Here is a 16,906-nt window from a genome sequence, read left to right on the forward strand (position 1 = left end):
AGCATTGGGCATTTTAAGACTTTAATTATCTTTGACCTTTCAGTAGCAGTTGGCAGTGTTAGCCACTCCCTCTTTTTTAGAAAAGCCCTCTCTTCTTGGTTACATGACAGTATACTATCTTGGTTTTCTTCCTACCCCTCTGGCCAGTTCCTCTTACCCTCTTTTGTGAGTTTCTCATCATCTATCCAACTTTTAAACTGAGGGATTTCTCAGAGCCCTGTCCTAATCTTCCTTCTTCTGTCCATACAACCTCCCTGAGAGACCACATCTGCTCCCACCATTCTGGTTATCATCTACAGGCTGATGACTCCTGAATCTGTACCTCCAGATTCCTTTCTTGGGTCTCTTACTAATGCACCCCAATGCCTACTTGACATCTGTACTTGAATATCTCTCAGGCACTTCTAGTTGTATGTTTCCAAGGCTAAGATCATCATCTCCTCTTTCCAACCAAATCTGCCAAAACTCTTTCCCTTGTCTTCAGTAAATGACACCAACAACCTTTTTGTTGCATATGCCAGAAAACCTGGGAGTCATCCAGAACTCCCACCTCTCTTTTACCCTTTATATCTATTCAATCAAAAGGTTAAATTGATTCAGTCAGTCTTCTGTTAACCCTCAAATCTATCCACTTGTTTTCACCACTACTGTTACCAATCTAAATCTATCATCAGCTGTAGCCTAAGGTATTGCAAAAAACCTCCAAACAACTGCCCTCCTTCCAAGATATTCTCTATGAAGCATTAAGACTGATCTTTCGAAACTGCCATTCTGATCATGTCCTGCTTAATTTCTTTATTTTCTTTACAGTGCCTTCAGAATCAGGTCCAGCTCTTTACCTTGGCTTACAAAGCTCACCTCACTCTTATTCCTACCTACCTCTCTAGTCACCTTCTCTTTAGAATTTCATGTTCCAATCATATTCGCCTTCTCTCATCAAAAATGTAATGTTCTTTCTCATCCCTTTGTCTCCAAACACATTTTATTACTTCACACATATCCCTACTTACTATGATCTCACCTATTCATCTTTCAGTTCTTGGCATAAGTAACACACCTAGCGAAGTCTCTTATTTTTGGAGCAGGTTAAGTTTTAAATGCTGAATAGTTTCCACAGCACGCTGAATTCTCCCTGTAGTCACAGTTATCACACTTTACTATACTTACATGTTTGATGTCTAGCCCAGTAAACTATGTGATCTATGAGAACAGTAATCATATCACTCCCTACTATTTTGTACCAATACTTTGCATAATTCCTGGTCTACTGTAACTACTTATAAGGATTTATTGACAGCGAGGAGGAGGCAGGGAAGAAGGAAAGAAGGAGGATGGAAAGGAAGAAAAGGAGGGAAGAAAAGAAGGCATAATGCTCACCTAATCAGTCTTGAGTGAGTCAGGGAAAAAGGAAAGAAATGGTCAGGGAATTTATTGAATTCATAAGCTATTTGAAACTTTAAAGTTACCCATTTCACATGTGTTTCTTATAAAACTGAAAAAAGCTATTTTGCACTTTACAGTGAGGAAACTGAGGCTTATAAAAGAAATGTCATAGCTTATCACATTATATCTTCTGTGTGGAATTCCATCTCCTTAATTTTGTTCATGTCCCATTTCCTTGAGATCTACCTGAAGTACCAATTGCACTCAAAGGTTCTCCTTTACTCTCCACAGTCCTGATCATGTAATTTTCTTTCTCTTCTCTAATGCCACAGCATACTTTATGTATTCCCTAATGGTTTTTAGCACAATGCTCCTTATTTTGTACTTATTTCTGTTTGTGTTTCCTTTCAACTTGTAGAAAATAAAATTTTAAAGAAATAATCCAGTTCAAATTATTCATATTGTCAGATTCATATTATCACCCCAAGACCTAGTACAAAGTTAGATGCTCAATAAAATTGTGTTTAATGGAAGCTACTTTTGAGATGTAGTCTAATTTCCTCCATCTACTATAATGGACAAGTCAATCAGAAAAGTTATTTCAGATCTACCAAAGGCCAAACAGTAGCATGCAACTCCCTGCTTATTTGTGACCCCTTCTCCCACCTTCCCCATGCATAGAATATGCAGGGAACAGTAAACTTGGGAGTCCTGAGGTCTCTGGCTAATGCCACCACTTACTGCGTGTATAAATATCCTAGGTTTAGTTTCTGCTTAAGTAAGAATATAGATTTTGGCTGTTTTATAATGCCAATTCCCTGCAGTGCCCATCACAGAGCAATTTCAGCCTTGGACAATATTAAAAAATATTAATGAATTGAAGTTGCATAAACTTGAGACTTAACAACCAACACTTCTTAAGAAGTTTAATGTGGAAACAAAATTAGAGTGAACTAAAATAGGCAGAAAATTTCTGAATATTTCAGCTTCTCCATTTTGCTGCTAGGTATTCTGACTTTATCTCCTCAAGGCAGAACAATCTTGAGTAGCCATATATTTGCACAATGGCTTTTTAGTTGTTTCTTTTGTTCATCAGCTTTCTACAACTAGTTGATTACCAAACCTATGCTAAGGCCTGAAGGCATCTTTACTTGGCATCAGTTATGGCCCCCTAAAACAAAGGTGAAGAAGAATGTTTTATTTCACCTTGAAAAGGTGAAATGTCTTTTCCTAATCTGGTACATATTTCATCCAGGAAATTTATAAATTTTAGTATTTGTCATGAGGTAAGAGTTTTTCTAAGGCCTGTTTGGAATATTAAAGGAAGTGAAGTCCCTAGATAAGAAAAGTATCAGAAACTTCTTTTGTTTGGTTGCCTTGGATTTGGGGGAAAATGGAATTAGGAAAACACTAGAGCAGATATTCTAATACTGGAATCTACAATGTATTTGTCAGTTCTGAGTCAGGCTGTTGTCTAGAATCCTAAATTATAATGGAATCTTCAGGGCAAATAAAATCTAATAATCTGAGAGCCAAAGAGTCATGTACAATTTTTTGTTGCCCTAGAAACATTTAGAATGACTACTGGAAGACAGATTCTGGTACAGGTAACTGACACAAGAAATAGAAGAAAGTCCTAAGCAGAAAACACTAAAGGGGCAGAAAGAATCCTCAGAACAAACCAGTAGCAGGGAGTGTAACAATTATGGCATGTACAGACCAGTTAATAAAATTCTAAAAAGAAAGTTCCCTTTGAGGACAGATCATTTCTGTCTCCCCAATATCTAGAACAGTATGTGACACATTAAGATGATCAATAAAGTACTACTAAGTAAACGATATCTCAGTTTGGGTTTAAGAAAGGGAACTATGAAGGAATGTGAGTAGCTTTGCATCCGAAGTCTGGGGTTAGCAAAGTCAAAAAGATGAGAGATGAGACATATCAACAACCTGATTTGCTCTGGTACCTTGTACCTTACCAGCCTGATGAACTACAATAAACTGAATTCTGAACATTTAAGCTCTTTCAGACCATTAGAAAAGCCCAATGACTGAATAATGGCTGCTACTGAGAGCCTGCCAACACTGGGTAAGAGTACTAACTTCATCCTCAGTATTATAATATAAATGCAAGAACTCATTAATATTTTAAAATCTTGTCAAGAGCCCTAACAGAAAGGCCCCAAATGATAATCGATAAGAAATTAAGAAAAAAAAAAATGGAATGATTAAAACTTAAAGATTTTTAAAAAGCACAAAAAAAGAGAAGACTCCAGCATTGAACAGTAGGGAAAAAGGGATGGTGATTATGGTTGCTGTGTAAGATCATAACACAGAGCCTCATAAAAGAAGTATAATGTTATTTTGAGGGCCCTCATGATCAGATCAACAATGATGTCCTTTTGTTGTCAAGGTTTGAAGTACACATCTACACATACACCTATTAACAGAGAGATGTTCTATATTATTATCCATTGGGTTGAGTTCAGAACCTCAAAACAAAGGCCTGCCTACCCCTTGCCCAGATCCCATTGTCTAAAGGAGATCCAGGAACAGCGATATAGTTGACTTGATGTGGCAAAGCAAAAAAAACACAAAAAAACAAAAAAACAAAAACAAAAAAACAAGCCCAGGAAGATATTTTTATCTTTAAATAAACAGTTTTCATTATCATCCAATGCCTACACTTTTACAAACCTGAGCTTCTGAGCCCAACAATTATAGAAAATTGCCAAGTATCGTTTGTAGATAAAAGCACAATTCAATATTTATGAATTGCTAGTTTTCTATAAATATAGACATTTGGAGATGATCTTCTCACTAGTCATTAAAATTTGAACAGGGATCAAAGCTAGAATAATATTAACAATTCTTCACATTTGTATAGTGTTTTACATAATACTATTAATAATAGATGACATTTATTGAGCACTTAGGAAGTGCCCGGCACTTTACATGTAAATTCTCATAACGAATTCAGTTTCGTTCAACAAGCATTCAATTAATACCTACTGTGTGATAGATGAATAACACTGGTTTCTCTCTTTAAAAATTCTCATTTCGGTATATTCAGTCAACGTTTGTTGAAACAATAAATGAATGGATGGATGAAAAATTGGTTTTCATAGTACTATGGGGGTAATAAAAATAACACAGTCTCCTCCTCTCAGTATCTATGGTGTTGAGAAAGTACTTACCTTCTCCTAGCCTCAATTTTTTCATCTGTAATATAGGACTATTTAAGTTCTCCCTTGCAAAACTGTTGTGATAATAGTGACAGCAAATGTAAAATATATAAAAAGAATAGGTTCTAAGTGAGAGCAGTTATCATCATCACTATCATAATTATTACTATTTTAAATAAACCTATCAAACTCTCCTCACCCTCATTATAGCAATGAACAAGTATAACTTTAACATCCATAAAGCACACAACATCTATATTAAAATGCCACAAAAAACAAGCAAACCAAGAGAAACCTACTAAACTCTAGTTCCTAATATTCTACCAGGTTACTATACAACATCCATGCTCAGGCTAGGAAACAAAAATAAAAACATCACAGAATCAGTTTCAGTTACATTTCCAAAGATACCGTGATAAAAGGCCAACAGGACAGGAAGTTTACCAAGTAACAGACTGTACCTTCCCTCATAATGGAATGCTGGTCACTCCATATGTGGAACCATGTTCCCTATCCCAACATTCTCAAAAAGCCCTAAATCTAGAACCCAAATGATGGCCATCAAGAAACTCATCTTACTCCTCTCAGTGCCAGTGAGGCTAAGCCCTAGCCATCTAGCACATAACTCTGAGACCTGGGTCAAATTTCCAACCAGAAGTAGACCCTGTTCTGGTCACTTACCATTTGGGTCTGCTTGTAGATTTCACCATCGGGGCCATCCCATCTCTATAAAGACTCTTGGTTTTACTGAAGTTAACAATGTTGAAAATGACTCTCTGAAAAAAAGGGAAAGTTTATCAGAAGACTATGCTATGCAAGTTGCCACTTCCTGCTAATGAGGAACGGAAACGACAAGCAAGGTTAAAGGAAGCCATATGAACTAGTTGCCAACAGTATAGTGAGAATAAATGGTACCTGCAGAAATTCAATGTATTTGTGCCAGCTTAGTACAGTAGTCAAAGAGCACAGACTCTGGAACCTGGAAGCCTGAGTTTTAATCCTACTCTACCACTCTCTAGCTGTGTGACCTTGCCAAGCTACTAAACCTTTCTGTGTCTCAGTTTCCTCATTTGAAAAATGGGAATAATAACAGTACTTAGGATTACTGATGATAATTAAATAAGGTAATATATTTACAGTGTTTGGAACCATGCTTTGTACAGAGTTAATGCTACATAAATTTTAGCTATTGTTATTAACTGTGTCCTTTCTCCGGGCTGACCTAGAATTTATATGGAAATGAATATTATTAGAGTAACAGTATTGCATTTGAAGTTTAGAAAAGATAATAAGTGAATGCAAAATTGAAGTTAAAAAGTTCTGCAACTGTTTGGCACCCCTTTTACTAGACCTAGAGGATATATATCCCCTTCTGCACCTCTTTTTGTCATCCTCCACTGGGGGCCAGAGGTACTGAGCTCAACCCTAATCTCAGCATCAATTTATATTAGCATTGGTACTTGGATAAGTCCCTTCCTCTCTCTGGGCTTCACCTTTAAAATGGGGGAGTGGTGTGCCCTAGATGACTCAAATCTTTCCAGGAGGGTAGTATAGTTAAAAGAGATCAGCCTTTGCTTTCGTAAACAGTTTTATTATAAGTGGAGAGGAGAGATGGGGAAAGAGAAGAGAACTAGGATTAAAAGATACTCAATGACCATTGAAATAGTCCAAAAGAGAGGATGAGGACCAGAGCAAGGCAGCAAGAATACTCAGAGAAAAACGAAAATTTTCAAAAGGTTACCATAGGCTAGTTTTTCTATCCATAGGCAGTGCATCAAAATTCACATATTATTTCATTGAGCAAATATTTATTGTGTGATGTATTATATAATATTAAGTGCCAGGAATTTTACACATTTTTATAAATGTTTAAATATTCTACTATAACTATACAAAATATTAACATCTCCATTTTACAGATGTGGAAACTGAATTCAGAGAAGTTAATTAATTTGTCCAAAGTCATGCAATTAATATATAGAGAGTTGATATTTAAATCAAGGGAATAAAAAAGATAAGTAAAATGTCCATGATCTCTACCCTTGAGTTACTCACTAAGGTTCAAAAGTCCATAACTATAACCAAGCCTGTTTTGTAAAGTAAGGGCAAAAATAAATACACTGGTAATTTTTTAAGCATTTGAAATTTTGTTTTCTTAAAAGAGAAAATCAAAATTATTTTCTCTGGCTTCATATTTGGGACTACAACAAAATGCTTTGTTCTATGAAATAAGCTCTTAGGAATAATGTGTTTTCCTTTCTGCTCAGACACCCAGCCACTGACCCCATCACCAGGCATTTTAGTTGCAGACCTTTCTTCTGTCATTAAATTAAGTCATCAAGAATGTCCAAGACTGTTCAATTATTAATAACATGGACCTGCCTGTTGTCAGTTCAATTACTTCTCCCAGGGTCTTGGTTACAGTCTGATTTAAGAAAATCAATATCAAGGGGACAAATGGCCTTCGAACCTCACAGGGCTTAATCCCCCTTTTCTCTTCTGAGATTTTCCAGGTGTCAGATCCATTTCCAGTGAACCTGGAAGCCATACTGCACTTTTAGGACCTAGATTAATGCTAAATATAAAGGAAAATCTAGTACAGAAATAATGTTCATATGTGAAGCTGGAATAAAGAAATGAGAAAGTGAAACATCAATTAATCATTAATATCCTATTATCTTCTGCCCAAGAAAATTTCCCAGGTCTTTTAAATATGCTATATTATTTAGCTACTCCATCTATAAACAAAAGTTGTCTATTTTAGCCCAATTTTAGACATGAAGGAATTGAAACTAATAAAGAATCATAGAAACTATACTTTCTCCATGACACTCCATGCAAAAAGAACACCATCACTTGCCATTCTCCACCCAAACTTTCTTTTTTTTTAAAAATGTTTTCCAGTCTTTTGAGCAAGGCAAAATGTGGCTATGAGAATCAAAGGTATGTAAAAGAAGGCAGTGCAAGAAATCTTGGCTGTCTGTATTTTACACTTAAGTATCTATTATTTACCCCAAATGCATCACAAGAAATGTCTTCCATAAGGTAATGGTAACAACAATTATAAAGCTAACAACTCCTAAGTACTTCTATGTACCAAATTCAAGCACTTGTTAACATTATTTCAGTGTTTTGTATATTAGAATCACCTCATCATATATTAGAATCACTTGATAACTTCTAAAAACTACTGATGCTTGGCCCTCAATTCCAATCATACACTCTGGTATCTGATAGATTATCTCATTTATTTTGAGGATAATGAACTTTTTGAGACATGGACTATTTATTATCTCGTATTTATGGATGAGGCAAGTAATATTGAGATTAAGTAAATTAAAATCATATAACTAATAAGTAGAACAGGTAGAATTTGAACCAAGTCCTCTGACTCAAAAGTAATAAGATCATGGACATTCTAGACAGATACGTCTGGACTGAATCCCAGTTCCCCACTAGTTCTGTGAGCTTGGGCAAGATAATTTTTTCTATTGATTATTTATATCTAAAATTGGGATGATAACAGCATCCTAACAAACTTTTATAAGAATCTGTGAGATTGTATATTACCCGGCACATTGTATCTACCTCATAAGAGCTACTCATTATTTATCAAGCCTTCCTCCTTATCTTCAATAAAATAGGAAATTTTAGTTCATTACAACTTCTTCCTTCCTTTCTTCCTTCTATTTCTTTTTCTTTCTTCTTTAGATTTAAAATTGTAATCTAGGCTTCTTGTTTTAGCAATATGGTGCTCTAGATCAGAGCTTTGTGAATAGTGACCTACAGCACACTGGTAGGCTGAGGGTGGATTATAGCTCTCAAGCAGCCATATGGGAGGCCTGGAGTGCTGTCCATTCTGACCAAGCAGTTCATGGTGCTATGGAGGAGTGCAAGCTTCAAGCTTCATTCTAGGTGTAAGCCATGGAAGGATCCAGTGTCTGGGGATATAGTGAAGAGCCTGCATTCTGGCTAGACAGTGGACTTGATTCTCTGACTTTGCATATATCCGATACTTTTGTCTAATCATGAGTAAGTTTCCCACTTAAAATTGTCCAAGCTACTCCCAGGGACTATTCTAAATAGGCACGTGCATGCTGCAAATTAGAGGGTCATCACAATTTTAAAATATTTCATTATCTAAAAACATTTTATTAAAAGTTTGATTGGATTTGACAGTCATTTGGTTTTCACATGAAATTTCAACTTTGCAATTATGAGTGAAAAGAAAAGGAGAGCTGTTCAATGACTTAAATATAATTTCATACAGTTTAAATATTTGAACAGTTTTAAATTTTTTATCACTTTATTGTGAGAACACTTTCTCACTATTAAGATTTTGAAGAGGTTGTCACTGAAAAGTCTTAGGAATCGCATGTATCCGTTACAGAAATAAAAACCTCATATAAAAATGGTATGTTCCCAGACACAAACTGAAGAGTTTCAATTAAAAATTTGAAGATTGATTGATTGATTTTTAACATTTAGAGAGAAAGGAAGATAGTTTTATTTAAACCCAAGTCAGGACAGCTGCCTGGGATAATACACAATCTTCACAAGGAAGGGAATACTCCAGGGAAGGAAGGAACATTTGGAGAGAGTTATATATTTGTTTTGTTTTGTTTTACATACAGTATTACACATCATGATGAGGAAGAACATTTCAGAAAGTTAGGCTTTTTCTTATTTTTAGTATGTGCAAGTTGGTATGACTTCAAACTTATGGGAGCCAAAGAGGTTCTTTTGTTTTTCTTTCTTTCTTTTTTTCATTTACTGCATTTTGTTACTTTTTTATTATGTTCAGTTAGCCAACATATATTACATCATTAGTTTTTGATGTAGTGTTCAACGATTCATTAGTTGCAGATAAAACCCAGTGCTCTCATCACAACACATGCCCTCCTTAATACCCATCACCTGGCTACCCCAACCCTCCAGCCCCCACCCTTCTGTAACCCTCAGTTTGTTTCTTGGAGTCAAGAGTCTTTCATGGTTTGTCTAAATAAACTTAACATTTGATTTCCTCTTTATAATTTATGTTTTATTTTTAAATTATGTGTTAATTTTTTTGACCAAACTTCATATGGTTATCCAAGAAATGTTCCCCAGTTACCCTAACATTCTATACAATATCATCTTCTCTGTGTGAATTAATATATTTCTCTCTCTGTGTAACTAGACATGAAAAAAGTTGGACAGTACTGACATAGATAACCATAGGAAATTTGGGAATATTCTTTACATAAAGAGCTCCTAATAAATAGAAATCCACAGAGGCCAGAAAAATACAGAGGTGCAGAAGCAGGATTATTGGTTTTGGTATCTAGAAACTGACATTTTAATATCCATACAAGGATAGCAAATGAGGCCTTAAATCTGCATAAGGCAGGATTTTTTTTAAAGATTTTATTTATTTATGTGACAGAGAGACAGCCAGCGAGAGAGGGAACACAGCAGGGGAAGTGGGAGAGGAAGAAGCAGGCTCCCAGCGGAGGAGCCTGATGTGGGGCTCGATCCCAGAACACCAGGATCACGCCCTGAGCGGAAGGCAGACGCTTAACGACTGCGCTATGCAGGTGCCCCAAGGCAGGATGTTTGGAATGAGATGCCTCCATAAATCTAGTACTCACAAATTGATATAGTATTAATAGAACTATGTTCTAGAAAGAAATCATTCAAAAGCAGTGGGAGATGACAAAGAAGCATGCCTAACTATTTCTTGGTTTGGGAGAGAAAAAATAATTTTAAAAAATGGGCCAGAACATTTTTGTGTTTGGTTTGAATTTACACTACAACTTGGACTTAAGAACCCAGGTCAAATATTTAAAATAAGTTTAGTTATAGGCAGATATCCCTGGAGCCCCTAGTAAAAACAATGAAAAGTTGCATGGAGCATTGGGTGCTATACGCAAAGAATTAATCATGGAACATTATATCAAAAACTAATGATGTACTGTATGGTGACTAAGATAACATAATAAATAAATAAATAAATAAATAAATAAATAAATGCACGCATTTGCAGCCCAAGAACATAGAATTTCCATAAACAAAGTCCTGTGGAGGTTAAGCTTTCATACATATTTATAAAACATATAAGGAAAAAATCCACACTAAAAGTGAGAATCAACCAAAAAATAAATAATTGAATTTGGCCACAAAGAATTTCAAGTCATAAAACTATAAAGAAAGTATTTTTGAAATGGTTAAAAAATTAACATAGCATTTCAAAAGATGAAAACAGAACAAAACACAAAAAAAGAATTAAAGACAAGAAGTAATCTTTAAAAAGTTAAAGAGAGCTTCTAGAAATATGTTTTTTACACTAACTGATCTTAAAATTCAGTAGACAGGTTAAAATGCAGAATAGATGACATTTCCAAAACTCAACACAGTGAATTAACACAATATGGCAAAAAGATACAGAAGAAAAAATAAAAATCTACATTAGATATGAGTTATAGAAAGAGAGATAAAAGAAACTGGGAGAGGCAAAAATCTCAAAAGAAAATGATATTCAGCTTCAAGGATCACAAGTCAATAAAAAGCAGGGTTAAAAAAATCTAGCTATAGACACATCATAGTGAAACAGGATAATACAAATATAAAGGGCATGCTTTCAAAGCAAATCAGAGAAAACATAAATTACCCACAAAGACACAGAAATTAGATTTAAGCAGACTTAACACCAGTAATGTGAGAAGCCTGAAAATAATGTACTCCCTATCACCCAAGAATGAAGGTAAAATAAATATTCAGACAAAAAAAGCTAAGAAGTATAGCAGTTTCAGAACCTCGGTGAAGGAGCTACTTACTAAAGGATGAGTTTCAAAGAAAGAAACTGAACACCAAAGAAGGTAAGAGTGGCAAGAAACAACAGTGAGCAGAGTAACAGGTAAATCTAAATAGGAATTGACTGCATAAAATGATTATTATAAAATAATAAACTTGAGAAGTGCTAATAAGCTTGCACCAAACTCTGGTCAACAACAACAGATGTGTTTGCAACTGGGATGAAGTGAAGGGAGGCAAATCAGAGTTAAAGTACAATTAACTTCTTTGTATGGTTCCAAAGGAGGACAGGGATGCTAACTTAAGACATTGCTATCAAATAAGCATGTGGCAGTTTAAGAGTAGTCACTGTAATTATAGAAACAGGAGTTATAAATCCTGAATGAGTAAAAAGAAGAAGAGACTAAAGGAAACATCACAAATATAATAGAAGATTTGATAAGATGGGAAGATAAAAAGCAAAGAAAAAGCACTGTATATGAAAAACCCAAAATAAAATAGTAAAAACAATTCCAAATATTAGTAATCACAAAATTTGGAAATTGATTAATTTACATGTTTAAAAAATTTCTCAAACTGATTAGGAAAAAAAAATCCACATTTACCATCTTTCCCAGGTAATGACTAAAATGTAACACCTAAATGTAAAGATACACAGTAATGTAAAGATAATGTAAATGTAAAAGGATATGTTTTAAGATACACAGTAAAGATAATTTAAATGTAAAAAGATACACAGTAATGTAAAGATAATTTAAATGTAAAAGGATAATTTAAATGTAAAAGGATATGTTTTAATAATATTCTGCTGCATGTATATACCACATTTTGTTAGTCCAATAATCCAATGAGGAACATCTGGGTTGCTTCCACCTCTTCGCGATTGTGAAAAATGCTACTATGAATATGGTATTTATTTATTTTTTTAATTTTTTTATTATAATAATATTTTTTATTATATTATGTTAGTCACCATACAGTACATTAATGCTGGTTGTAGTCAACACAAGTCACAAAGTTCCTGAAAATTTGACAATCCACCATTGAGAACTGGTATCAGCTGACTTCAACATACCACTACCTGGAGTCAATGAATGGGGATGCACAAAAACCTTCCCTTGAGGATTTTAAAACTGGAAAACTTTGGGATGATTTAAAGCATGCTTGGAAGCCAAGATGGTGGTGTACTAGGAGAACTCTGGGTTTGTCTCATTCCTCAAACACAACTAGGTAACTATCAAAGCATTCTGAATACTCAGTTAATTGACCTGATGACTGAAAGAACAAACTGAACAACTGGAGGGAGAGAGGGAGAGAAGAGGTACTTCAAGGAAAATAGGAAGTGCGGAGATATAGTGTGGGGGAGAAACAGATCACTGGTGCTATGGAGGGGAGGGAGCCCTGGTTGTGGAGAAAGGCTAGAGAAAGTGAAGAAAACAGGGATAAGCACAAGGACAAAACAAATGGTGTTAGGAAAACTGGACAGCAACATGTGGAAGAATGAAACTGGACTGCTGTCTTATACCATACAAAAAAATAAATTCAAAATGGATGAAAGTTCTAAATGTGAGACAGAAAACCATCAAAATCCTAGAGAAGAACACAGGGAGCAATCTTTTGACATTGGCCATAGCAACCTCTTACTAGATATGTCTCCTGAAGCAAAGAAAACAAAAGCAAAAATAATCAGGACTACATCAAAATAAAAATCTTCTGCACAGCATAGGAAATAGTCAACAAAACTAAAAGTCAACCTGTGGAGGGGAGAAGGTATTTGCAAATGACATATCTGATAAAGGGTTAGTATCCAAAATCTATAAAGAATTTACAAACTCAACACCCAAAAGACAAATAATCCAGTTAAGAAATGGGCAGAAGACATGAATAGACATTTTTCCAAGGAAGACATACAGAGGGCTAACATACACATGAAAAGATGCAACATCACTCATCAACAGGGAAACACAAAATCAAAACTACAATGAGATACCACCTCACACCAGTCAGAATGGCTAAAATTAGCATCATAGGAAACAACAGATGTTGGTGAGGATGAGGAGAAAGGGGAAACTTCTTACACTGTTGGTGGGAATACAAACTGGTGCAGCCAGTGGAAAACAGTACCGAGAAAAAATTTTTAAGAAGGGAATGAAAATAAAAGTAAAAAGTTAAAAAAAGTCATTGACTTCATATTGTAGTTCATAATCACACTATTTGGTATTAAATTGACTTCTTTGTGTTTTCTTTATTGTATAAATATTTTTGATATAAGTCTATTCTCCCTTAAATATTAAGTCTACTTATTTATAAATACTATTTAAACTTGGTCATACTAATATATATTATTGGCCAATTTTTCTCTAGGTTTTTACTCTTCAACTTTATGTAATGGGGAAAAGATCAGTTCCTACCCTTGAGAATTTTACAAACTGTCTGAGTTCATGGGAGTTGAAAACATGGATATGTTATAAGGCAATGCCAGTTTCTTTCTCTTATCTGTAAAATGAGAAGGTTGGGCAAGATTGTAGTCTTAGAAGGCAGAAACCAGAGTTCAAATCTTGCCTCCACCACTCAATATCTTTATTAACTTTAGTGTGTTTTACCTCAGGTGATCCATCCATAAAAATCAGAATAATACTTTACCTGTTAGAAGGTTCAATCTTCAGCTAGATAGCTAAAGCAAATACTCTTCTGAGGGATATTTCAGCTCCAAGATACAGGTTTCTATGGTTCTATTTTTATTAAGCATTTATTATGTACTGGGTATTTTACCTGCAAAATCTCATTTAATAATCACAACTATGTGAGAAAAGCCTTAAATTCCCATTTTATAGATGAGGAAACTAGAGCTGTCACAGACATTAAATAACTTGCCCAAGTGGTCAAACAAGAATTCAAAATCAGGTTTATTTGACTCAAAAGCTAGAGTTCTATATATTAGTCCATACTGTGTCCCTCTTTTCAGTTCTGGACAATCTGGGATAAAAAAAAAGAAGTAGCAAACTTCTCACATTCCATTTAGAATCATGTTGCAAATTAAAAGGCAATACAAGAAAGATCCATGCTTTCAATTTACCTCTGAAGGCATTTTTTTAATAAAAATTTTTTGATGGATAGCAAACTGTAAAACAGTACTTCAAAGAGAGAGAGAGAGAGACAGACAGACACACACACACACACACACACACACACACACACAGAAGCATTTGCTTAGAAAGAACTTTCCTTTTCCCAAAGCTTGTGGGAATTATGGGATGCTCTTTCTACAGCATGGCTTTATGGTAGTGCTCTCCAAGGCAGAGACCAAGTCACGCGCTGGTATCAGATCAGGTGCTTGAATTTGTTTGCCAGCAGGAGGAAGCAAATTCCCTCATCCAGTTCCCCTGAGGCCAATGGCAACTGCTTATGAGTCACTAATAAAATAAACGTCTAGATTCAGTCTCCAGCTAATCTTAGGGTCGTACCCAGGCCCATGGTCCATTTTATGGTCGGTGTCAGGGCTAGAACCAACATAAGGTTTCGGGAGCCAGGGTTTAGATTCAGTCCATTTGAGAAAGGAATCAGTCACTCTCCACAATTAAAGGATAGTAAATAAACAAATCAAAACATTTTGCAATTTGCAACATGAAATAAACATGTTTTGAAAAGTTGATGCAACATTATCCTAATTATTTTGACATCATTACCCTGCTATGTTTACCTGACACATTTTTCATCACTCATGAAAGGCTCAGGTTGAGCTTTTACAAACTTCAAATTATTAGAATCCACATTCATGGAGCTTCAGCTTATAGCAGTTTTGGAAACCTTAGAATTGGAAGAGATCAATTTTAAATGGAAAAACTGGGAGTATCTTGTGGATTGCAAACAGCAGATAAAATGTTTCTTTATTAAAGGCTGCTTTCTCCAATGAATTTCAGAGAACACTAAGATCTCCCCTTTGTTTAAAGATAATCACATTTTTCTCAGAGTGGTTCACTAAGGCATTACCTTGGGCATGAATTTTTCATGACTGATTGATTGAAAAGACAATGCCAACAGAGAATAATACAAGCATAGGGACCTGTCTTACAAGGTAGAGTTAAATTACTCCAAGGGTTAGAATGACAAACCCAGGTGCTGCTTTCAACTTGGCAAGTAAATTGACAATTACAAATCTGTTGAAAAATGAGAAAAATCAATTAGGAAAAGGTTGACTTCTACTAAAAAGTAGTGTTTGCTTTATTGAACATGATTCAGTGGATTTTGGAAACAAACAAAGAAAGCCCTACAGGAGAATGCCTATCTTTGGGTGGGTTAAAGGAGGAGCTAGAGTGGGAAGAAAGTTGGCCTGGGAAAAAGCAGACCTGTCTTCTCTTCCTGGCTTATTTGACCTTCAGAAGATTAATTCCTATCTCTGATCTTTTATTTGTCAACTTCTAAAAACAGAGATAACTGACTAAAGTCCAGAGTCGTGGACTGAGAAGTTTGGACAAAGTAAAACAGTATATGAGGTCAAGAGCAAAAAAGGAAATTCTAGATTCTATACATATCTGGTTGATTAATTCCTTTATTCCTTCGAGAAACATTCACTGGGGTCTGCCTATGTGCCCCAAGCTATTTTATGTGTTGGGGATACACAGGTGATCAAGTAACACACAAGTAAATAAATAAATGTATAGTGCAATATGAGGTAGTAATAAGAACTATGAAAAAATTAATAAAAGGCCAGGGGATAGAGTGGAAATGATTATTTTATATATAATATGATTATTTTATAGATAATAATTATTTTATATATAATATGCTGAAGACTAAATTCCAAAGAAACGGTTAGGCACTTTTGTATTATATATTATTTCTAACACTTGAAAAAAATCTTACAGGTAAATCTTATTTTTCATTTTACAGCTTAGGAAAGTAATATGAAGAAAAAGAGATTAAGCAATTCTATTTGCTCATCCTTCAGAGATGGGATGGACTCTCTCACCCAGATTTGGTTAGGATGTTGAGAACAATGATGCCACATCACTGAGTGAATAAAAGGTTTATTACTCACATAATGAGGATTTCTGGCAAGGTCAGAATAGTCCCCCAGACTGGTCTGAAATTAGCTTGAGAGAACAGGAAAGGAGGCTTTCTTGGAATTTTATGCTGGTTAGGGGTTAGGGTCAAGGTGAGGATTCTCAAGTGCACAACTAGAGCTTGTGTGATTTGAACTATCTGCCAGTGCTAAAGGATGATCCACCCATGCTTTCTTATCAGCTTACCCAGATGTGGGGCAAAAGGGAAGGTGGGGGGACTTGAAAGGTGTTAGCAGTCAAATGTCAAAAATGAAGTCAGACACTTTAATATACTTTCTAAAAATGATATAGCTTGTGTTGTGAAGATGGGATGAATGGAACCCAAGTCTGGTTTTGTCTAACTCCAAAGTCTGTGCTTTTTTTTTTCTATTTTACATTGTCATAATTCAAACAAAAAGACTCTGCCAATTCCCATCAATGGGCCTGGGAGATGTGTCTCAAAAAAGAAATATGTGCTATGCAAAATCACTAGAGATATGGTAA

The 16,906-nt window shown here is 35.1% G+C and overlaps 1 protein-coding gene across 1 annotated transcript in view; it reads right to left on the reverse strand.

Annotated features, from left to right (window-relative positions):
• AGBL4 (ATP/GTP binding protein like 4) overlaps positions 1-16,906 on the reverse strand; it is a 1,364,734-nt gene that overhangs the window by 690,797 nt on the left and 657,031 nt on the right. Inside the window, exon 4 of the mRNA XM_034652232.1 lies at positions 5,250-5,344. Coding sequence (XP_034508123.1) covers positions 5,250-5,344 — 95 coding nt within the window. The remainder of the gene's footprint in view (positions 1-5,249; positions 5,345-16,906) is intronic.

This window comes from Ailuropoda melanoleuca, chromosome 2, assembly GCF_002007445.2.
Source record: "Ailuropoda melanoleuca isolate Jingjing chromosome 2, ASM200744v2, whole genome shotgun sequence".
In the NCBI taxonomy this organism is placed as follows: Eukaryota; Metazoa; Chordata; class Mammalia; order Carnivora; family Ursidae; genus Ailuropoda; species Ailuropoda melanoleuca.